The following is a 23673-nucleotide window of genomic DNA, read 5'->3' as shown; positions in this document are numbered from 1 at the left end:
AAAGCAGTATGGGAATTGTCCAGTTCCAAAAAAATGATCAAAGATTGTACACATTCAAAACAAGGACAACAAGAGAGAAAGAATTATTGAAGGAGAAAAAGTATCAGTATGTATGTGTGTGTGTGTGTGTGTGTGTGTGCGCGCGTGCGCGTGCGGGCAGGCAGGTTGGTCACCTACCATCTCCACCTGTCTCGGGTCCAGTTGGGTCGGCGCCGAGGCCGGCACGGCGAACTGGATCTTCCGTCTTTCCTTTGGCTCCGCCGGGACGTCCGGTGTCCCTGAGGGTTCCATGATCTGTCAGGTTCCCCCCCCCCACCGTGTGCGCGTGCACTCTCGCCGGACAAATCTCTCCCCACACACTGTCAACAACGAACACAGATGCTTACTCCTCAGCTGTCTTTTCTCCTTCTTTTCACTCTCACTCTCTCTCTGTCTAACTCTTTCACTCTCACTCTCTCTCTCTGTGAAATAATGTCTCTTCTCTCTCCTCTCTTCCTCTCTCTCTCTCTCTTTCTCCTTCTCTCTGTCTGTCTGTCTCTTTCTTTCTCTCGCTCTTTTAAACAGTCCGTCTCAGAACGGCAGAGAGGCTGAGTCTGTCTCCGTCTTGCTCCTCTCTCTGTCTCTCTCTGTCGCTCCCTCGTTCAGAACCTGCATAAGCAGAGTACATGAGGGACGTCCTTAGCTCAGCAAGAAGGTGGGGGGGGGGGGGAGGGAGGAGCAGAGAGAGAGAGAGAGGGGAGGGGAATGCTGTGTGGGTGAAAAACCTGTGTGTGTGTGTGTGTGTGTGTGTTTGTGCGTGCGTGCGCGCGTATGCAGTCGTTGATTTGTAATCAGAAAAAAAAAGATAATCTCGTCCAGTCTGTTGAGCCTCTTTTGGCCTCTATTTGTGAATGAGAGATTTAGCGTATGTGTGTGTATGCGCGTGTGTGTGTGTGTGTGAGAGAGAGAGAGAGAGAGAGAGAGAGATTTGGCTAAACTCAGCAGAGTAGAAAATGTCAAAACAAATATTTATGTTTTTCTCCCAAATACTACATCATAAAACCATCATTTCCGAAAATCGTGAAACGAATGCAGAACGGTTCGTTCCGTAATTACGAACGTAACATTAAAAAACAACTCAAAGTGACCATAACCTCCACAGGCAAAGACCCAGGAATGTCATAACAGTCGTAGTTACACAACAGCCCATCTATATCGCATTCTGTCTCAATATAAAAGTATTTGTGATGTGTACAGAGCGGGTGTTGCACACAGTATAACACTGTAAAAAAAAGGTATCATGTCTAGTTATGTCAGCGACGATGCATTACAATGATACGCATCTCATCTCGTGGATTAGCAGCTTTAAAAGCCAAAGAGGAAAAGCGGACCGTATTAGCGTTCAACGTCCCCACGGCGACATATCAGATGGCCAGTGTACAACGCAAAGCCTGGGAAACCTCATTAGGTAAAGTGCGTTGGAATTTCTCTCGAGTTCAAAATATGTTACCGAGGTACTCCGGCCGCGTTTGATTTAGATGGCCCCTCTTCTCGTTTCCTTTCAAAGTTACCACTGAAGTCAGATCAAACTCATAAAGACACACATAACACGACAAAGTAACATTCAAAATAAATCTCTCCCTGTTGTTATTTAGAGCCTCGGTTCTAATGTTTCCGTTTACTAAGCCTGTTTTTTTTTTTGCCTCATATTTTTTTTGGATTGTTTTTATTTTTAGCAAAACTGCAAGGACATAAAGAAAGTGAACATATGCGAGCATTGGGACGGGTCTGATTATATTTTAACGAAGGATATGAACGGATGCCCTTGGTCAAGTTCTCTTATGTAGATTTGTTATATCTGTTACGTAGAGACTGACCCCAAAAAGAGTGACTCAGAGAGCAGGATGTACACATTGAGACAGAGAAAGAGAAGAGAGAGAGAGAGAGAGAGAGAGAGAGAGAGACTCTGACTGTCTGATCCCTCTACTGTTAATAATAACCGTAGGCTCAGCCTCAGATGAGGACACTCACAGCACCAGTTGTACCAACGCCAGAGAGAGGAGAGAGAGTGAGAGAGAGAGAGAGAGAGAAAAGAGAGGGAGACAGAGAGAGCAAGAGGATAGGAGAAAAGAGTAAATTGATATACTGGCACAGAGAGATGGAAGGAGAGGGCTAAGGCTTGAGTGATTAGACTGAAGGACAGGAGAAAGGGGAAGAGAGAGGAGGTGGGGGGGGTGGGGCTGTGGGTTTTAAGTGGAGGAAAATTGTAGTAAGACTGTTTGTTTAGGGATTTTGTGGTCATGTTGTGGTGTGTTTGTACGTGTGTGTATGGGTGTTTGTGTTGGGCTGCGGCTTGCATTCTGAAGTGTTATATCCCTTGCAAGCCTTTTTGGGAAAAGTACACACGCAACAACTCTACAATATTTATCCTGCTGGCTATGTTTAAGTAACTTTGCCAAAGACCTCTTTGTGTGTGTGTGTGTGTGTGTGTGTGTGTGTGTGTGTGTAGACCAATTTGTTTTTCTTGGTCAATCAGACCTCAGTTATCTCTATGCTAATGGTACATCTTCACTCATGTTTACTCTTACAGTCTTTACAGAATTTCATTTGCGTGGGTCAACCAATCAGGAGCTAGGAATCAGGAAATGAGAATGGAATAGCCAATTAAACATCTGAGAATATCAGAGCCAACAAAAGGACTGAGAACGTCCAAGTAATCCAGTTAGAAAACACATCACATCTGGCAGAGCCCAAAAAAAAAAAAAAAAAGAAAAAGACTCGGAACATTTGAATCGCATTAGGAAAAGTAGCAATGGAATGCTCTGCTTGAATATAATTTTTTAAAAAAAGTAAACACATGGAAACATAGACTCACCCAACCATGTGAAATCAACAGACACACATACAAACAAACACTCACACACATACACATGTACACACACAGACACACACACACACATACACAGTGGTAAGTGTGTGTAACTTGAGACCATGTCAAATGGATCTGAACATGATGTGACATTTGTGAGAGAGAGAGAGAGAGAGAGAGAGAGGGTGTGTGGGTGTGTGTGTGTGTGTGTTGGGAGGGGGGGGGGGGCACACAGCAGTGAATTTGAATGGTACGTGTTATCTCTTAAATTCAGTTCAAATGAATTCTTTTCATCTGGAATGGCTCAGTTAGGTAAATTTAGAACTGTCAAAGCACTGTTTTGTTTAGCTGAATTCACTTCATTTGCATAGGGTGAAGTTCAGCTGCAAAGTCACTCACTGGTAAGATGATTTAACAGTTCAATATATGGTGAGTGTCAGCATTAGCTGTGGTGTAAACACACACACACACACACCTGAATCATTTCCAGGTGTTGTATGAGTTGTGAGGTTCTACCAGCTGTGGTCTTTGTCAACGTAATGTGAAATCCTCTCTCATGGTATCAGAGACACATGGAGAAGTTTTGCTAAACTAAACCAGTTGTTTACCTCACCAGACCTGTATGACCAGTCACAGCCTATCACTTCACTGACCTTCTCTCTCTCTCTCTCTCTCTCTCTCTCTCTCCCCTCTCTGTCTCTCTCTCTCTCTCTCCCCTCTCCCCCCCTCCCCCCTCTCTCTCTCCCTCCCCTTTCTCTCTCTGTCTCTCTCACTCTCTCTTCCTCTCCCTCTCTCTCTCCCTCCCCTTTCTCTCTGTGTGTGTGTGTGTGTGTGTGCGTGTAATAGCAGAGAGGAATAAAACTTAAAATCATCATTCTCTCAGAAAACACTAGCTCAGCTTTAGCTATGAGAAGATGAGCACTGTATTCAGCTCAGCAGTACAGTGTGTGTGTGTGTGTGTGTGTGTGTGTGTGAAGCTTCTTCTCTGGAATAGAACACTGGACAACAATTAATTTGCCTCTGTGTGAAAATAAACCTGAAACACACCACATACACTCTTGCACATTCAGCAAGGGGATTTCCTGAAAAAAAGAAAAAATAATGAAAAGCCAAGCAGTCATGCTCTTAACCTTCACTCTCATGCAGACACACACACACACACACACACACGCACACACACAGATTACGGGGCCGCAAAGACTGTCATCTCTGGCTGTATTGTGGCCCAACCTAACATCCATCTGGAATGTGTTAGGACAACAGTCCCACACTCACGACATGAGGAGATTATCCTGAGAGAGACAGAGAGAGAGAGAGAGAGAGAGAGAGAGAGATAACAGAAATAGAAAGAGAAATAGAAAGAGAGAGAGAGAGAGAGAGAGAAACCACAGGAAATCGAGAAAAACGGATGGGAGATGTCACTCGAGGGCAAGACGTAAAACCCTTAAATCTAACAAGATGTGTTCTTAAAGAACCCTCTGTGTGTGTGTGTGTGTGTGTGTGTGTGTGTGTGTAAAGCACAACACAGTGAAAGCAATAAACAAGCTCAAATCTACGAAGTCTTGTCAGACGCTAACTATAAACACACTTTGTTTCTCTGGCATTTTAATCTCAGACGTTCATTTAAATGTGCTTTACGAAAAACTGACTAAGATTGGTCATAGATTAAATATCACTCAAAGTCCAACCTTTCACTGCAAAATCCATATAAACATTCAGAATCATGTATCTTCTTTTGTCGCTGTTGTCTCGAAAGCGCGCCATCTGCTGGTAGAGCTATGAATAATCCTTCATATTTTTGGTGTTTCCCTACACATTTCATTATGGACATTTAGTTAAAGACTGACTTGTATTTCAGACAGGACACAAAAATTGATTTGAGTGATAAATGTGACGTGCAAAACAAATAAACGGAACAGTTCAAAAATAGGCCCAAAAAAAAAAAATCCTACTAGAATTGTTTGTTATACATAGTTACATTAATATTGCCTTGTTTTTTGTAACAAACATAGTATTTTAAATGAAAAAAGTCTCTCAGAAATGTTTTTTCTTCTTTATTAAAAAAGGAAAAATAATTAGCAGCTAATATAATGTTTTGTAACTAGCCGCAAACAACTGTGGCTTGCTTGCATGAACTCTTCAATGCAAATACTGGTGTTTTCCACTTATAAAGCCAATTGTATTATTTATAATCACATCGTCTTTGTTTTACAGTGTTTATTTCCAAAATAAATCTGGGTTGGTCCCAGTGACACTAAAACTATAGTCCACTTTAATACAACAGAATCAAATAGATCAGCAGAGGCGAGGACGAAGAGTAGTAATGAGTAGAAATGAATGAAGACCAAATTGCAATGTTTCTTTTTAGCCAATAGATGTCACCCTTTTAATACAGTCGATCCCGGGAAACGCGCTGTTCTAGGTGTGGATTACCGCTCTGACCTGCCGTCGTACTTCCTGTTGTGGAAGTCATACAGCAAGTTCATGATATGATGGGGGTATGAAAGTTGTTTTTGATAAAAGCCAGTGTTTCAGGTGTGAGATGAATGTCTCCACGTATCCATATCAATGAAAACTCAACGATAAAAAAAAGCATCGAGATATTTTGAAGGGAGTGGTTTCAGGAGGAACATGTGTAACTTCACAAAAATGTATAATGGGAGAACTGTAATATTCAGTCTGTGATGTGGTAGCATGCGGCATAACATTGGCAAAATGTGTTATAGTCGTAACAATGAATGGATGATGTAATAATATGAGGTGTAACAATAAGAGAATGTGTTGTAGTTTTAATAATGAGTGAATGATGCGGTAACGTAATGTAACAATAAGACAATGTATAACGGTTCTAATAATGAGTTGATGGTGTAGTAATATGAGGTGTGAAAATAAGAGAATGTGTTACAGTCGTAATAACGAGCAGATGATGCAGTAATTTGAGGTGTAACAGTATGAGAGTGTGTTACAGTTGTAAAATGAAGGGATGGTGTAACAATATGAGCTGTAACAATAAGAGAATATGTTACAGCTGTAACCAATGACTGAAAAGCATGGACAGCGTAACAGCTCTAAAAAAAAGTGTAGCAACCTCAGGTCTAGGCTGCAGTATAACGTGTAACACCACCCATCCCCTTGTGTTACAATGACAAAATAATTCTACCATAACCTAACCTACCATTGCTTTATCATTTCTTATAACTGTTAAATTTAAATGTTTTGACAGAACAGGACGGGCCTAGCAAAAAAGTAGGTGTCCCTGGTCACACACAGTTCGACTCTCTTCTCTACTACGCAGACTCTGGCTCCAAATTCTCCAGCGTGACGGAGGAATCCTAGCTTCATTTCTGTAAAGCGGAAGGTCATGGAGCCAGGCTGTCCAGGCTTTTTAAAGCCATTGGTTGTAACAATGAGGAGGTGATGCAGTAATATGAGGAGTAACAATAACAGAATGTGTTACAGTTGTAATAATGAATGGATGATGTGGTAATATGAAGTGTAACAATAACAGAATGTGTTACAGTTGTGATAATGAATGAATGGTAGTAATATGAGGTGTAACAATAACAGAATGTGTTACAGTTGTGATAATGAATGAATGGTAGTAATATGAGGTGTAACAATAACAGAATGTGTTACAGTTGTGATAATGAATGAATGGTAGTAATATGAGGTGTAACAATAACAGAATGTGTTACAGTTGTGATAATGAATGGATGATGTGGTAATAGAAGGTGTAACAATAACAGAACATGTTACAGTTGTGATAATGAGTGGATGGTGAAGTGATATAAGGTGTAACAATAACAGAACATGTTACAATTGTGATAATGAGTGGATGATGTGGTAATAGGAGGTGTAACAATAACAGAACATGTTACAATTGTGATAATGAGTGGATGATGTGGTAATATGAGGTGTAACAATAACAGAACATGTTACAGTTGTGATAATGAATGGATGATGTGGTAATAGGAGGTGTAACAATAACAGAACATGTTACAGTTGTGATAATGAGTGGATGATGTGGTAATAGGAGGTGTAACAATAACAGAACATGTTACAGTTGTTATAATGAATGAATAGTAGTAACATGAGGTGTAACAATAACAGAATGTGTTACAATTGTGATAATGAATGGATGATGTGGTAATATGAGGTGTAACAATAACAGAATGTGTTTCAGTTGTGATAATGAATGGATAATCTGTAGGTAATAGGAGGTGTAACAATAACAGAACATGTTACAGTTGTGATAATGAGTGGATGGTGAAGTGATATGAGGTGTAACAATAACAGAACATGTTACAGTTGTGATAATGAGTGGATGATGTGGTAATAGGAAATGTAACAATAACAGAACATGTTACAGTTGTGATAATGAGTGGATGGTGAAGTGATATGAGGTGTAACAGCAAGAGAATGTGTTACACTAGTAATAATATGTCAGTGACATGAAAGTAACTGGCTATGATATTAATGAGTGCAGTAGAATACAGTGTCACTACAGGCAGTGTCACTACAGTGTCACTACCACCACCACCAACAATAATAATAATAACCATAATAATTAGTGGTAGTAATAGTAGTAGTAGTAATAGTAGTAGTAATGCATGCAGTATTGAAAGGACCCAATGAGTCATCGAGTGGTCTGAGAAAGTTACAGTTTAGTAAAGAGTAGTCCTTTTGTGATGCTAGATACACAGACACGATGCAGAGTCCTCAGACACTCTTCACTTCATTCTCTGGCCTTTTTTTTTTTTCTTAGCATAGCGACATAGCTGGGCACAGAAAAGTTCTTTTCACCAACCTCTCAAAATTTCATACGCATACTGAGCAACTTAAAACTTGTAGAAACGAGACACGCTGCGTCATACTGGACAGAAATCTCCAAAACGTGACAGGTTTGAACTGGTGGTGGTGCTGGAGTATAGGTCTAATGGACATGATAGTGACTTTATAGTAACTGTGCGGCACAGTGACCTTATGTGGATGTGATCATCTACATTAAAGTCAGTCAACATGTTCTGTGTGCTGTTGTATTGACCCATTATAGAAGAAGAATATAATCATCTAGATAATCTAATTACAGTATGATGCCTGAAATTGTAATGCTCTTACTGTAGTGAGGGCAAGTTTTGCCATTCCATTCCATGCCCTCCTCCTGGTGCCCTGCAGATGATATAACTCTACACAGAACTCTCTATCTGTCTGTCTTCATCTCCGTTTCCATTTCCATCTCTCTCTCTCTCTCTATCTCTTTCTGTCTCTCTCTCTCTTTCTCTCTCTCTCTCTCTCTTTCTTTGTGTGTCTCTCACTCTCTCTCTTTCTCTCATTCACTCTCTCTCTCTCTCTTTCTTTGTGTGTCTCTCACTCTCTCTCTTTCTCTCACTCTCTCTCTCTCTCTCTCTTTCTTTGTGTGTCTCTCACTCTCTCTCTTTCTCTCACTCTCTCTCTCTCTCTCTCTTTCTTTGTGTGTCTCTCACTCTCTCTCTTTCTCTCACTCTCTCTCTCTCTCTGTGTGTGTCTCTCTCTCTCTCTCTCTCTCTCTCGTTCTCTCTCTCTCTCTGTGTGTCTCTCACTCTCTCTCTTTCTCTCACTCTCTCTCTCTCTCTCTCTGTGTGTGTCTCTCACTCTCTCTCTCTCTCTCTCGTTCTCTCTCTCTCTCTCTGTGTGTGTGTCTCTCTCTCTCTCTCTCTCTCTCGTTCTCTCTCTCTCTCTGTGTGTCTCTCACTCTCTCTCTTTCTCTCACTCTCTCTCTCTCTCTCTCTCTCTGTGTCTCTCACTCTTTCTCTCTCTCTCTCGTTCTCTCTCTCTCTCTGTGTGTGTCTCTCTCTCTCTCTCTCTCTCTCTCTCTCTCTCTTTCTTTGTGTGTCTCTCACTCTCTCTCTCTCTCTCTCTCTCTCTCTCTCTGTGTCTCTCGCTCGCGCACACAGTGGCACAGAGAGGCGGAGCTCTCTGATGCTGTAATTAATGTTTCACAGACACCTACAGTGGGGCCTGGCATTCCTACAAAAATTAAAGCACAAGGAAAAAAAAAAGAAAGAAAGAAAAGACCACGCCCACACCTACAGGCATGTGCCAGGGCTTCCCGTGCATCGGCGCCAGGATGTTAGCATTAGCGCTGACGTTTAACCCGCCAACAGAGAGGATAGAGGTGACGAATGAACCTTTAAATAGAAAAAAAATATATGTGTGATTATATGACATGGATTTTCTTGAGGGAGAATTCAGTTTTTTTTATCAATGAAATTACACATTATCAAATTTCCCTGAACTTCCTTAACGTTTTCATTAAAATGTTTAATGCGTTTTTATATGATCCTTCTATGATTTTGCCTGGATTAAAAACAAAACCTAGTTATTATATTTAAGTGATCAGCCATCTGCCTTTGCAGTAATAAAAAACATATAAAATATGCATTTACATGTAAATGTAAGAAGGTTGGGAAAAGTTTACTGACTTCTGTCTTTCAAATATATTTCTCTGTTTTAGTCAGTCAACAGAGAACATATGTCAATTTTGTTTTTTGTCTTTGTTGTTTTGTGTGTGTGTGTGTGTGTGTGTGTGTGAGTGTGTGTGTGTGTGTGGTTCACAGTGTAATTAGCATCTAGCTTAAAGGGCATCCGTTGTAAATGTTCCTCCAAAACTTTCTGTTGATATTAGAACTACATGAGAGAGGTTGCTGTTGTAAAGCATTTATTGAACACAAGTACAATGAACAGGGAGAGAGAGACAGACAGACAGAGAATGCAAAACACACAGCTACAAATAGACAACTTAGATTTCCTTTCTGACACAACTACTGCAATAAATACTCTCTCTCTCTCTTTCTCTCTCTCTCTCTCTCTCTCTCTCTCTCTCAGCTGGTCAGTCCCTTGGTTCATTGTTGAAACCCCTCTCTCCTCATGATTTATCACTCTCCAAGACCACTGCACTAATTAGGCCAGTAATTAATTAATAGGCATTTGCATTTGTGCATATGCAATTAGGAGGCTGGAGAGAGAGGACTACAGATGGGGTCTGAAAGCTGATGGCCAGGGCCAGGGGCTGTGCGTGTGTGTGTGTGTGTGTGTATGTGTGTGTGTGTGTGTGTGTGTATGTGTGTGTGTGCGCGTGCTTAAGTAAAGCAAAGGTCAGGTACATTAGGGGCACGGGCAAAGAATGCAGGGAATGTGTACCGTGATTGGCACAGATATACATTTCCCACCCCCTCACTCATGGACATAGCCAATGAGAGAGAGAGAGAGAGTAAAGAGAGAAAGCATGCACAAATGCACATATGTATGTGTGTGTGTGTGTGTGTGTGTGTGAGTGATTGTGTTAAGCAGCAACATGTTGGCTGACGTTAGTGGAGCTCCCCCATTAGAATTTGTTGATTAATACATATCTTTTAAAATTCATGCATTCGTATGGTCTCCAGCAGTGCGGTGTTACTATCTGGGAAACACCAGTTTCAGCTGCAGGAAAATGTTCTGCTCTATCATACTGGCTCTGCTGGTTAGATGACTGTCCAAACCAGTGAACTAACAGTTTGATGCTGTTTCACCCTCCTCCCCAAAAAAATAAAATGCATAATTTTCCAGTTTAATGCCCGTTCATGTCCACAGAATCCAGTCAAAACACACCCTGACATTGAGGACATATGAAAGTTGGAAATTGGAATATGATGTGTGTGCCAGAATAATTCTCATTTTATCAAGTTGGAATATTCAAAAAAATATTTTGAAAGCTCGATCAGGAGAGGGCAGTATTGCAGTTTGTGGCTGTGTGTGTGTGTGTGTGTGTGTGTTCAGGTTAAAGGGATGCTGTTGACATGTCCTGGTCCTTTTGGCACACTAGCCAGCATGCAGTCAGCATACAACACACACACACACACACAACCACACACACTCATACAGAGCACTTGACCTCTAGCCCTTTGTCCCATTAAAGCTGGGATTGGACATGTAGCAAATACATGTGGGCACACACACTCACACACACAGCAGAGAGATAGAGAGAAAGAGAGAGAGAAAGAGAGAGAGAGAGAGAGAGAGAGAGAGAGAGAGAGAGAGATTAAGCGGGCAGAAGGGTACCACCATCCCCTGAGTCTGCCGAGTTTGAGGTGATGCCAGGGAGGCGGGTACCATGCCATCCCGCCTGCCAGCCTGCCAACCTGCCCATTCACCAGGGAGAAGAGGATTACAGTACCCAGTGGTGCCACCTCACACTCACACACACACACACACACACACACACATACTTGCACATATGCACACACACACAGTCACTCATCTACACACACCAACTTATGGGCAAATGGGCATATAGTTGGGCAAATAAGTACAGCATCAAACACACACACACACACACACAGATGTGTGAACACACACACATGCACACACACTCATGCACTTATACACACATGCACAATGACTCATGTACACTCATTGATTTAACCATATATTTACAGCCTTATACAAACATACATGCACGCGCACACACACACACACACACACACACACACACACACATATAATCCCTGAATATCTAGGGACAATCATGCGTTAAATAGAGTCACTATACCTCCACCTGCCGTATGGGGCCATGTGTGTGTACACTATCTCAGATAGAAACCTTTACTCAGCTTTAGATCACACTGACTCCAAATCTTCCCCACTGCTGCTGAAAATGGATTTGCTTTTAACTGAATACAGTGTGTCATAATTCAGTGTCATATGCCTGGGCCCCGTTACTCCCCGTGACCTCAGACTGGACCATGTGATTACGCAGCCAATAGAAACAGCCCCCTGTTACAGCAGTGGCTTTATTATAAGGGACACGAAGCGCCAGCGTTGCCATTTGAATGTCTCCACACAGAGACTACATCCAGATCAGTGATATTTATACAACTGGATCACATCCTAAGAGAGTCGATCCTATCTCAACGCAGACGGCATCAAAACAGAGCCTCAAAACAGATATCGAGTCGGAATATTCGGTGAGGACTTTGTAACAATGGACAGCAAGAGCTGGAAACTGGATTTTGGATTCCTATGACGTAGTACCTGATCCAGATTTGATCTTATCGCAGGCTACAGTTTGGAGGTTGGATGCCGTGAAATGAGAAACCGGACTGTAGGCCATATCAGCGTGTGTGGAGATGAAAGAGGGTGAAATGTAATTCACGGAGCAAAATAAAATGCAGGGCTTCAGATTCAGGTTGTACAATCACACTGCTCACCATTCATCTATGCCGTAGACTAGTAAAAGAGTACCAGACTGTTGGCTTGGTTGCCAAACATATCCCTCGAGATACCCTCCTCCCCCAATACACACACACACACGCACACACACACACACACACCCACGCACACACACCCCAGCACACACCTTCCTCTATGGGCCCACCTGAGTCCCAATTTCTCTTGCTCTGCACGCCCTACACACACACACACACACACACACACGCACGCACGCACAGGCACGCGTGCACACACACATACACACACCCCCCCCAGAAACATCCGTCACAGACCCTTGCACAAAAGTTCATTTTGTGTACTGCATACTGTCCTAGTCTGTTACCTCTCTCTCTCTCTCTCTCTCTCTCTCTCTGGATGTATCGCTCTTTTTCTCACCCACTCTCACTTAGGTCTAATTGAGGGTGACTGCATGCGATTTTAAAAAGGCACTGTCTCTCCAGCAAAGCACAGGCACAGAATTTCTGATTGTTTTTCCTCCCCCACATACAAGAGAATATAATTTTATTTAATTAGATAAATAAATAAATCATATCCCTTCTGTTCTGGAGTCTCAGACATACACACCCCCCCCATCTCTCTCTCTCTCTCTCTCTCTCTGTCTCTCTCTCTCTCTCCCTCTCCCTCTCCCTCTATCTCTCTCTTCTCATAAACAAACAAACCAGCTTTGATGGTTTGACATAAACTCTGACTTATAAATCATCCGTTATGCTGAGTTACGTTGCAATCATTTCACGGGCTTTCTCCATTTTACTCCATCTTTACCTTATTCTAAATATGTTCTTCTCTCTATCTCTCCTTCATTCTGTTTTCTTTCACTGGGCTATGTGAGTGTTAGCGAGCGCGCAGTGACAGATGGCGGTTCCTCCTCCCTCGGGAAGACAATCTCTCTGAATGTGCGCGCGTGTCAATCAAGCGGCGCTCGTGTGATGGCTCCCGCCAGTGACGTGCCAACCATATGGCCTGGCATCGGGGCTGGTATGTCACCCTGCCTGGTAGCAATGCCATACTGCCTCTCTCTCTCTCTCTCTCTCTCTCCCTCTCTCTCTCTCTCTCTCTGAGCGCGCGGAGAACACACACATACACATACACGCAGAGTACCGTCTGGCTGCACCTACACGAGCGTTGGGCTCGCGGTCCCTGAAGATGGTCTGAGCAGCACACGCGCATTTGCACCCGTCACGAGCTCCCGTGGAGGTAAGTTGGAGAGTAAACAAATCGGGGCGAGTGACCGCGCGAAATGAGGATATAATTTAATTAATAAACGAGAATTAATAATGCAACATCAATTGAATACCCTTTTTTCCCTGAGCCATCTTTCCATGCCGTTCATATGTCTCGTGCGTTGCTTTGCTGCATGTTTGCTAGATTTACACATCGTATTATCTTATTATTTACCGTTTTGTTAGAGCACGCCTCGCCTATGCACATCTCTGTAATCGATTTGTCCTTCCAGTTTAATGACCATGGAGTTGCAATCTGCTCTCTGATACGCGCGCAGTCCAAAATTTCACGCGGACTTGGCTCACGTAAGAAAGGTTATCCACGAGACGGGCGAAGCGAGTCTGACCATTTTTATAAACAACGCAAAGAGAGAAGCAGTGGCTTCCCATTTAATTTTGATTCAGACGTGGTGTAAAATGTCATATAAATGTGTATAAAATTCGATGTGTCATATCAGGGAGGTTTGTTGGAGAGAGAGAGAGAGAGAGAGAGAGAGAGAGATAGAGGACGAAGGCTTTCTCCTTCGCTGTCAGCCAATTACCTTCTCGGATAGATCAAGAAGGTAAATTTATTACTGTTATCTGCGCTTTTATGTGCTTAAAGCAGAAGGGTGGGACAGTGGTATTGTTGCCATCAAGAGAGGCGGATGCAATTACCCAGGCTTTTTGAAAATTTAGTTCAGTTAGGTTCATTGGTCATGTTGTCGGACGTTAAACGAGAATCTCAAAAAAAAAAAAAAATCACAATTCAGAACAGCCTAGACTACAAAAAAATACTGTGCGCTGCCGAGACTAAAATCATAAATCTATCATTTAAAGTAGATGTATAATTAATTTGGGCTAAGAGGGTACAAATGTGCTCCGTCCTCTACTAATGAACGAAAAACGTTTTTAATTGAATAACCATGCATATCAAACAGTGTGTAAAATCTCTGAAAGCCCATTCTGTAAGATGAAAGGTTTTTTTTTTCCTTTTAAAATTGAGCAAATGAACAGCGCCGTAAATGTAAAAACTGGATTTCGCCACCGGCACCCCTCAAGTAATCTACCACCATGTTCTAAACATGGTCCATTAAAAAAAAGACACACACACAAACGCACGCACAAACGCACACACACACACACACACACACACACACAGTAACCCATGAGATCCGTTCAGCAGGACAGGACGCTATTTTGCGTATATATACGTGTTAAAAATTGTCATTGGTCAGCTGAGGTTGTTTTAAACAAAAGTGATATGCTTATTTTACCATCAGTTAATAGATTATGTTGCACATTTTTGTTCGTTTTTCCCCATCCTTTTTCAAATTAAAAAGGATTCCTTAGTTTTTTTTAAGTAGTTGCAGGTCTAATAAATAACATTTACGTGACCAGGGTGTCATGATCTTTTTTCGTTCAGGTTGAACAAAAAACCGCACATAAAATCATTTAAACTTGGTTTGTATAAAACAGTGCCCTGTGAATCATTATTATTATTATTATTATTATTATTATTATTATTATTATTATTATTATTATTATTATTATTATTATCCACGTTGTCGTATGTATCAACAACAACAATAAGAATAATAACAAAAAATTGTAATTATTGTAATAATTGTAACGATAATAATAACTGGCCTACATATTTATTTTGCTATGACATATTAGACATTTAAAGCATTACTTGGGAGAAACCCATCGACAGATGTTATACAATGACGTTCTGAGTTACTAATGAGCTCGCAGTCTCCGCAGACAGGACACAAGGGCCTTGCGTGGCCCCAGGTGGAACTGACGCTCTGGCACGAGCAGGTGCTAACACACATAGCCTCACAAAATAAATTCACATTCTCTCGAAACAAAGACAACAACATATCGTTTTCAAGTCTTTTTTTGAAGACACGTCTCCTCACAATTAATGATCAACATGTCCTAATACATGTAATGAATTAGGCCCTGCACTGTTGATTTTAATGAGCACTAAGCGAAGAATTTCCTTTTTGGTTTGCCTTTGTATTTAGACCGAAGGAGAGTGAGTTGCGTGCGGTTTTTGTGGTTTTTATTCGGTGGTTCGGCTATTCTGGTGATGAACAGTGTTGGAATGCAGCCAGAAGCGAGGAGTAAGGGCGGGGGTTTGTAGGAGGGCACGCCGCTTTAGAAAGTGCCCCGTGGGATCTGTAATGTGGCTCGAGCCACAAAGCCCTGCTGCGCGAGGGTACAGGAGGGCACGAGGATGACAGCAGGGATTTAAATGAAGGAAAGGCCCAGTCTGGCGGCAAAAGCGGCTGCTCGAGCAGGGGAATGCTTCCGGTAGGTTATCTATCGGTTGTTTCGCCTTTTTTTCTTTTTTCTTTTTTTTGTGTGAGTTTCAGCTCATTGGTATAATCAAGGTTGAACCTTCGCCCGAAATCTGGGTTTAGTGTATTAAACTGATGAACGAACAAACGACATAAATACTTAATTGCAAGTACAGTTAAACGCTGCTATAAATAGGCTTTATATCTTAGAAACGTGAAAAAGACTATTGTTTCAAAATTTTGTAGCGCTTAAACCCCAGATAGCAATTAGTAGCATTAAACGAAACCATTTGTATCTCTTTCTTTTTTTTCGAAATCATTTGGAAAAGACTCCGACATTATACAATCACATTACACGCATGCAAACGATTTCGCTAGGTCAGTGGTTTTGTATTTTTGTCAGTGGAGTAGTTTTTTTTTTTTAAATGTATGAGTAATTGTGTTCTAAATTGAAACAACAAAACTGAGGATTGTTTGCTTTTTATAAATGTAAATAACTGAGACGTTAGCTGATAGTGTAAAGTAAACTGGTAGACTTTTTCTGTTCACACACAGGGAACTGCAGTATTAAAGGAAAGATCAATAAAGTGTTCCAGTAGGGGGGATGATCTTACATGAGTCACCAGGAAAGCTTCTGTGTTTACCTTGACATGGATCTTAAAAGTGTCTGGAACTCTGTTGATAGGATGCAAAAATCTTCCACCCCAAGAAACTGGCATTTTATCGATTGTGTTGTTTCAACTGGGTTAAAATCTGGTGTCTGAAAGAGCTATGGCATATGGTTTACATAATTTTCATGATTATTAAAGCATTAACTGACCACTCACTGTGAGGGGAGGGGTTTGTTGCCATTGTTACCTCGGAACAGATCACTCCCATTGCTACAGAATTGTTTCACTGAAGGATACTGGTGACTATAAGACAGTTGTCACGTCTTATATGTCTTCATTGGCATTTACCTTGACTTCTAAGGGTTTGAGTAGACTTGAACGATGCTAGGAAAATTCGTCTCACACCATAATACAGACACCAGAACCCTTCACTAAAGGAAGCAAGGAATCAGACCTGTAGCTGTCTTTTGGTGTGGCCTGCATACAAGCATGTGCACATATCAAAAAACAGGAAGAATGACTCGTCTGTCTATATGAATTGTCCACTGCTCAGTGGACCACTGCCTATCTTATTTCTGCCTGTTTATGCACGAATACGCATTTGAAGATGTTATAAGCATATTATACACTGCAGCCCAATCAGAGTTGCCTGCTTGGTGAAGTTCTTGACAAGCGGTCATTGACAATAATTTCTGCAAACGTCAGAATGATTTTGCTGTAAAGTGACGTAAAGTTGCTTGTCTGTTTTGCCAAACATTTTGTTCTTTTGTTTGTATTTTCTCCTGGTTGATGAGTCTTTTCCTCAGATTTACATGTGACCATAACGTTATTCACTGATCTATGGGAAGAATCAGCAAATTTAGCAGTCTTGGTCTCTGAAGCTCCAGCACCATTGAAATGTATATGCTATGCCCAGGATGAACAAAACAATGGCCTAATTGTTTTTTTTTCAATGGAGTTTTACAAAGCCCTTAAAATGATGCATGTCATTTTTTATTCATTCCGGAAAAATACACATGTAGAAACATATGTTTTCCGCATAGGTTAAATCTCTCATTGACTCAAACATTTCCTTTATTTTGGCAGTTAACATATTTTTTGTTTACATTTTTTTTTCACATTAAAAATTGTTCAGTTGTACTAATTATCACCTTTTTCAAAAACACTTTTTCCACCCATAGTTATGTTCAGCCTACTCTAAAAGCACAATTTGTTATACTGTTTGTTTATTTTTTTGCAATGCTTGAAATTACAAATTAATTTAACAGCATAATAAAGTGAGAGCAGTATTGAAACACATACTACACTCTATATACATGCATAGTTATCATACAAATATTTAATAAGTTTTAGGAAAACATATCATGTCCACTGGGAAATATTTGACATTTAGGAACATTTATTGTAACTGAGAAAATAAAACAATATTTTGAATGTAAAATAAGACATTAACCAATAAATTACTTAACATTTGTATCAAAATGATTGGAAAATTTAAATTTAAAAGTGACATTTGATCAGGGGTAAAATAAAATAGAATTGTTGTGTTGCAGGACAAGCAGTTACACTATTTCATAAACATTAAGAAATGTAGTGAAAAGGTTTTAATACACCAAATGACTGTATGTTACAGCAGTACAGGGCCAATAACATGAAATTATATACAGCATATCCAAGGTGTCACTGGCATTCACGTGAAGTTACAGTTGATGAATGTCATATAGTTTACTGGGAGAGTGTACATGAGCATAGTACACAGTGTGATTTTGATGAATTACCATTCTGCCTCAGTAAGGGCATTTTAAGCATGGTTTTTTTCCTTTGAATGTGTTACATACTGTGTATCATCTAAGGTCTAGAAACATCGACCAAGGAAAGGTTTGGTGACAAAATCACAAACAGATGTGCACTTAACGTTTTAAAGCTTTCAAACAAATAAAAACTCTCTCAGTGTCAGTGTCTGGGTTGTTAGACGCCATTTGTGGCTGAACTGTCTCTCGTTTTTATCAAGGTGCAGATGCTCCACTCAGTTTTGTGTGTCTGGTTTTGAGTACGGGCATGGGTGTTTTGGGTTTTTTTTTTAGCTTGTTTTATAACTATGCACTGTGAGAGGATGTATCCTCATCGCTTCTACAATTTTTCTTTATGTTAAACAACCCCTTTTACCTCGATGCTGTTTTCTTTTTCACTTCTTGGCTTAAAATTCACTAAATCGTTTAAGTCAGCCAGTCATCATTCACTCATTTACTCTATCTACCCCATGTTGACTGTGGTGTCTTATGTTACCAGTTAACCAATACTGAAATTAATACCAAACCATTTTACAGGTGAGAGCACCACATGACAGCAACATCTTTAAAAAAAAGAGACGTTTTGTTCTATGGAGTAAAAATTATGTAGTGATCTTGGTTTCATGTTCTATCAAAACTATATCCAGAAGATACATATTTGGAAATTTGAGTCTCAGTATCCTGTGCGTCTGTTGTGTGTGTGTGTGTGTGTGTGTGTGTGTGTGTGTGTGTGTGTGTGTGTGTGTGTGTGCGTGTGTGTGTTTTCCCTAGCAGAGCCATTATGCTGACCCGGATGTTTAATGACGTGTCCCTGCTACCTGAGGTCCCGCGTTTCCCAGGTTGGGCAGAGGACAGCGAGAGTGAAGACGGAAAAACGCGAGACGAAGAAGCGGAGAGAGGCCGCCTAGAGGAGGAAGACGCGCAAAACGCACACTCCGGCATGGGCCTGGACGAAGAGGAGGACGAAGAGGACCCAGAAGATGAGGACGACGGCGACGAAGATTTAGTCGCCGGGGGCGACGACAGCGGCGACAGGCCGAGAAAGCGCGGCCCTAAGAAACGTAAGATGACCGCGGCACGCCTGGAACGGTCAAAAATGCGGCGACTGAAAGCCAACGCTCGGGAGCGTATGCGAATGCACGATCTGAACTCAGCCCTAGACAACCTGCGAAAGGTAAAGCAGAGGGATAGGATAGGAGATTGCTGTCCATAAGGTTCCTGATTCAATCCTAGACAAAGGTGGTTTTCTACCTTCTAATGCCCTTGACCTCCATGACCTGCCCTAAGCAGGTCATCGCATGTACACACCCTGAGCTACAAGATGTTTGTTTCTCTGTCTCAAAGAAACCGAGCATCCATTGTGTGTGTGTGTGTGTGTGTGTGTGTGTGTAAAGCAGACTGGACCCTGTTAGCTCTGATCAAAGGAATTCTCTTCTCTTCTGTTCTCTTCTCTTCTCTTCTCTTCTCTTCTTCTTCTCTTCTCTTCCTCCGCTTGCTGATCTTATTTAATCTTTCATCTTCTGTCCTTTCTCATCCTGACATTTCTCATCTTTTCCTTTCCAGGTGGTACCCTGTTACTCTAAGACGCAAAAGCTGTCAAAAATTGAGACTCTGCGTCTGGCCAAGAATTACATCTGGGCGTTGTCCGAGATCCTTCGTTCAGGACGTAGGCCTGACCTGGTGTCCTACGTCCAGACACTGTGTAAAGGTCTCTCCCAGCCCACAACCAACCTGGTGGCCGGCTGCCTGCAGCTCAGCACTCGTAGTTTCCTCACCGAGCCCTGTCAGGACCCCTCCCGTTACCATGGCAACGAGCCCTTCAGCATGCACGCCTACTCGTTCGCCTGTCGGTCGCGTCTCTCCAGCCCGCAGTGTGCCTCGGTGCCCGCGGCGATCCCGTTACGGACACACGGGTACTGCGCCCCGTACGACTCGCTGTACGCGGGCGGGGCGTCGCCGGGATACACCAGCCCGGAGTACGAAGGGGGCGGAGCCAGCCCGCCCCTCCCGCTCTGTGTCAACGGAAATTATTCGGTCAAGTCGCAGGACGGGGGCGCAGCCTCGCCAGGCACTGACAGGGGCTTCCACTATTCTATGCATTACTCTGGCCTGGCGGGCACACGGGCTGGCACCACGGGCACCGGCCTTGGCACCGCGGGCAGCGGTGCCGGCCACGGCATCCCGTACGGCTCTTCAGGGGCACGCGTGCACGGAGAGAACACACTGCCTTATCATGAAATGCATTTACACCACGAACGCACACCTGTATACGAGGACATCAACTCATTCTTCCACAACTGAGCAATGCGACACTCCACCTGTCCCTGTATGCATGTGTATGTGTGTGTGTGTGTGTGTGTGTGTGTGTGTGTATGTGAGAGATAGAGAGAATGAGACAGTACAATGAGGAACTACACTGTATTACAGACTTTTCTCATTGTGTAGAGAGAGTGAAAGACAGATTAATTGTTCAGTGTCCCATCAAATTCTTTTTTCTTTTGTCTTTTCTTTTTTTTTTTTGGATTTTCAGAAATTATGTTTGTCCTATTTGATTGGACGACACTGTGTCATGTGATGGGTGATCACAAGTGTAATTGTGTACTATTCACTGTAAGCATATTATCAGGTAAAGACGTATTTAAATTTGATCAAATTATTAAAAAGAGTAAAGAACATGATGCCAAAACGATAGCGCCTAATAATTTATATAATCCGTTTTAATGTGTATAGCGGTAATACCTACATTGTCTTACACGAACAATCAATTAAGTTATTAACGGGAAAATGGCAATTTCAAAAATCACGCTTTATATCTATGCAAAACGAGTCCAGAAAAGTGTGAATAATGCACATTAGGACTGTTTGCTTGGAATCATTTTTAGTAAGTTCTGCCATGTTATTAGATCAAGACTGATGTGTAACATGTCAACTTTAAACGAAGAAACGAACGTTCCCTAATTAGGCGTGTCATCTGTGTAGCCCACCATAGATTGCTTAATAACAGCAAGAAGTCCGATTTCAAAAGACTGAACTGTGATTTTATTTCTTCAAGTCGCCATCTGTTAGATTTTAATGTCAAAATAGATTTTTTTAAATAATGCAGCTCCTTGTAACACAATTTCACCTTCGTTCACCAAGCTTTCGACTTCCCCTGTTTGTTGATGCATTCGTCGCATTATATGTTTTCCACTTGCATCAGTAAATTTAAATTCATATACACAAACTGGAAACACCAACATTAATCACAAATTGTGATTTTGTTTCAAACAAATATAAACGTAAATAAACGCAAATACAAGTACTCGATTAATATCTCGATTAATATCAACATTATCCTGTTGATCGAGCTTTTTAATTGTGAACAATTAAGTGCAACAGAATAGGTCAGCTGAATAGCTTATGAAAATAAGTAGAAAAAAACTCAGTAGCCAGTAGTATTTCGGTTACTTGAAATATGATCGCTAAATATTTTCCAAACTGAATGTAGACAAAATAAACTATTGCTTTTCCACAAATTCTGCTTTCTGGATAAAGTAATATTTGAGAGTAATCTTTCCTTTCGAAATTTCGCAAAATAGAAGTAAACCAGCCGATGCGTTAAAAGTGTAAACTGAATGATTTTTGCTTATTCTCAGAATCCATGAAGTCATAAATAGCGTTTCTACCCGTTTGAATTTCATTGTGCTTTTACCAATGCTACATTATTATTATTATTATTATTATTATTATTATTATTATTATTATTATTATGACAATCATGATTCTGCTTGTGTGCTGATGTTGTGATTATGAATGGGGGCGGGCTCCTTTCCTGAAACGCTGGAACTGTGAGAGGTTTGGGAGTGGATTCACCGGACAAACACTCAACATATACCCAGCGCTTGGGCATCCACAGCTCGCAGTGGCGGATTTATTTAACTAGTCTAGATAATAGCCTCAAGACGACGCAAGACTGATGAGCGGGAGAGGGGTCGGGGTGTGTCCGTTCTGGAATGCCTCCAACCCCTCCCGACGTTTGCCATACTGCCTGGCAGGCTTGGCAGGGCCGGACCGAAGCAGGGACGGATATCTAACGCATCCATTGAGTGCGACTCAGCGACAGTCAAGATTCGCGAGAGCCAACAACTCCGCTCAGCGATTGACGGGTTAGCATGACGATCACGTCTGTGTGGATGCGGGCGGGAACGCGCGCGCTCTTCTTTGTGAACTCTACAGGCAGTTTTGCTTTTTTATTTATTTATTTTTTTATTACCTGCGCCTGCAGGTGTTTTCAGTCAGTCTCACGTGCTGTGAGCGAGGACTCGGCTCCCAGGGTCCTTTGAGCACGTGCCAGAGGATTCTTGGCTGCCATCCCAAACCAGAATGAAATGGACACGCGGGTCGACATGCACGAAGGAGACTCACATGGATGGTGGGATTGTGTTGTTTCCTTTTTCCTTCTTTTTTTAACAACAGCGCACCCACCCACACGCACGCACGCGCGCGCGCGCGCACACACACACACACACACACACACACAAAACAAAAAAAACACTGTGCTAAAAATTTTCTGATATCTCAGAGATCTCAAGAATTGCCATGGAAACGGAGAATTTATGAATAGAGAGAATTAGAAATGGGACTAAATAAAACATAGTCTAACACAGATTTTTTTTCCAACGGATTGCACAGAACCAACACTGCGTTATCTATCTGGCGGCAAGTCTCCCAGTAGTCTCCCTGTAGTAAATAAGGCAACGAAATACTTTCAGAAGAACTGACGACCACAGAGTGACAAGTTTAAGCCTTTAACGCTGTTGCCGGGAGAGGCGCTCATCAGAAATCAAAGACTAGTATTTCCCTTTGACTTTCTCTTTGAGGACCCGAACTTATTCACAAAACATAGCATTGTGATTTATTTATTACACGTTTCCTTATAAACTGAACTTGTTAATTATATAAATTACTAATTATTTTTTTGGGGGGGGGTTCTACCTCATATCAGTGTCCTACTGTCTCCATGCTTGTTGCTATCCATTGAAATAAACTGTTGAAATAAATTTTATTTGTTCGCCAAACTACACGTCTGCTCCCACATGCAGATGCCTGTGAGACAAAGAAAATTTCCATTGCGAGGGACATCATACACCGGTTCACAAACACTGCCAGAATAAACGAATTCGTGTTCATAAAGATAATTCTGGGTGTGAAATTGTGCTTTTGCAAGGTTACATTGCTATTGAGGAGTACAGTTTATAATTTTACCGTAGTGGTTTCACATATTTCAGAATAGGAGGATACTGGGGATTTTTTTTCTTTTCTTTTTTTTCATTTAAAGTATCCACATAATAATACCAACATTATCTAGACCTCTGGAAACAGGCACAAATAAAATCACTAATACTGCTGATATAACGAACCGTTCGTGGCCTACATCATTCATTTTCCTTGCTTTTTAAACAGTTTAGCCCTAGATCTTTACAGACACCGAGAATACATATTTAATAATTTAAGCAAACAGTGGCACAAACGTTCTTCCTCAGAAATTACTACAAATGCAGCCCTGATGTGTGTATATACACACACACACACACACACACACACACACACACATATATATATATAATTCAAGAATATATCATCAAGGCTGCATTTGAAGTCATTTGAGAGATAGGCCTACATCGAATCAAC

The 23673-nt window shown here is 41.5% G+C and overlaps 2 protein-coding genes across 2 annotated transcripts in view; one reads left to right on the top strand and one right to left on the bottom strand.

The window, feature by feature from the left end:
• Positions 1–452, bottom strand: part of ppp1r1b (protein phosphatase 1, regulatory (inhibitor) subunit 1B) — an 18801-nt gene extending 18349 nt beyond the window's left edge. Inside the window, exon 1 of the mRNA XM_030794019.1 lies at positions 178–452. Coding sequence (XP_030649879.1) covers positions 178–291 — 114 coding nt within the window. The 5' untranslated portion in view covers positions 292–452. The remainder of the gene's footprint in view (positions 1–177) is intronic.
• Positions 453–18784: 18332 nt separating this feature from the next.
• On the top strand, positions 18785–20304 carry LOC115829824 (neurogenic differentiation factor 2-like). The gene is made up of 2 exons (XM_030793988.1): positions 18785–19177; positions 19567–20304. The coding sequence occupies exons 1-2, from the start codon at positions 18785–18787 to the stop codon at positions 20302–20304; spliced, it is 1131 nt and encodes a 376-aa protein (XP_030649848.1).
• The last annotated feature ends 3369 nt before the right edge of the window (positions 20305–23673 follow it).

The sequence above is a fragment of the Chanos chanos genome, chromosome 16 (assembly GCF_902362185.1).
Source record: "Chanos chanos chromosome 16, fChaCha1.1, whole genome shotgun sequence".
Taxonomy (NCBI): Eukaryota; Metazoa; Chordata; class Actinopteri; order Gonorynchiformes; family Chanidae; genus Chanos; species Chanos chanos.
The sequence above is the reverse complement of the archived record's forward strand: the minus strand, read 5'-3'. Positions and strand labels throughout refer to the sequence as shown.

Bases quoted from the DNA above. Each gene is read 5' to 3' on its own strand.
- LOC115829824 (XM_030793988.1), top strand. From the start codon at position 18,785: ATGCTGACCCGGATGTTTAATGACGTGTCCCTGCTACCTGAGGTCCCG. The intron at 19,178-19,566 runs GTAAAGCAGAGG...TTTCCTTTCCAG, and splicing joins CCCTAGACAACCTGCGAAAG to GTGGTACCCTGTTACTCTAA.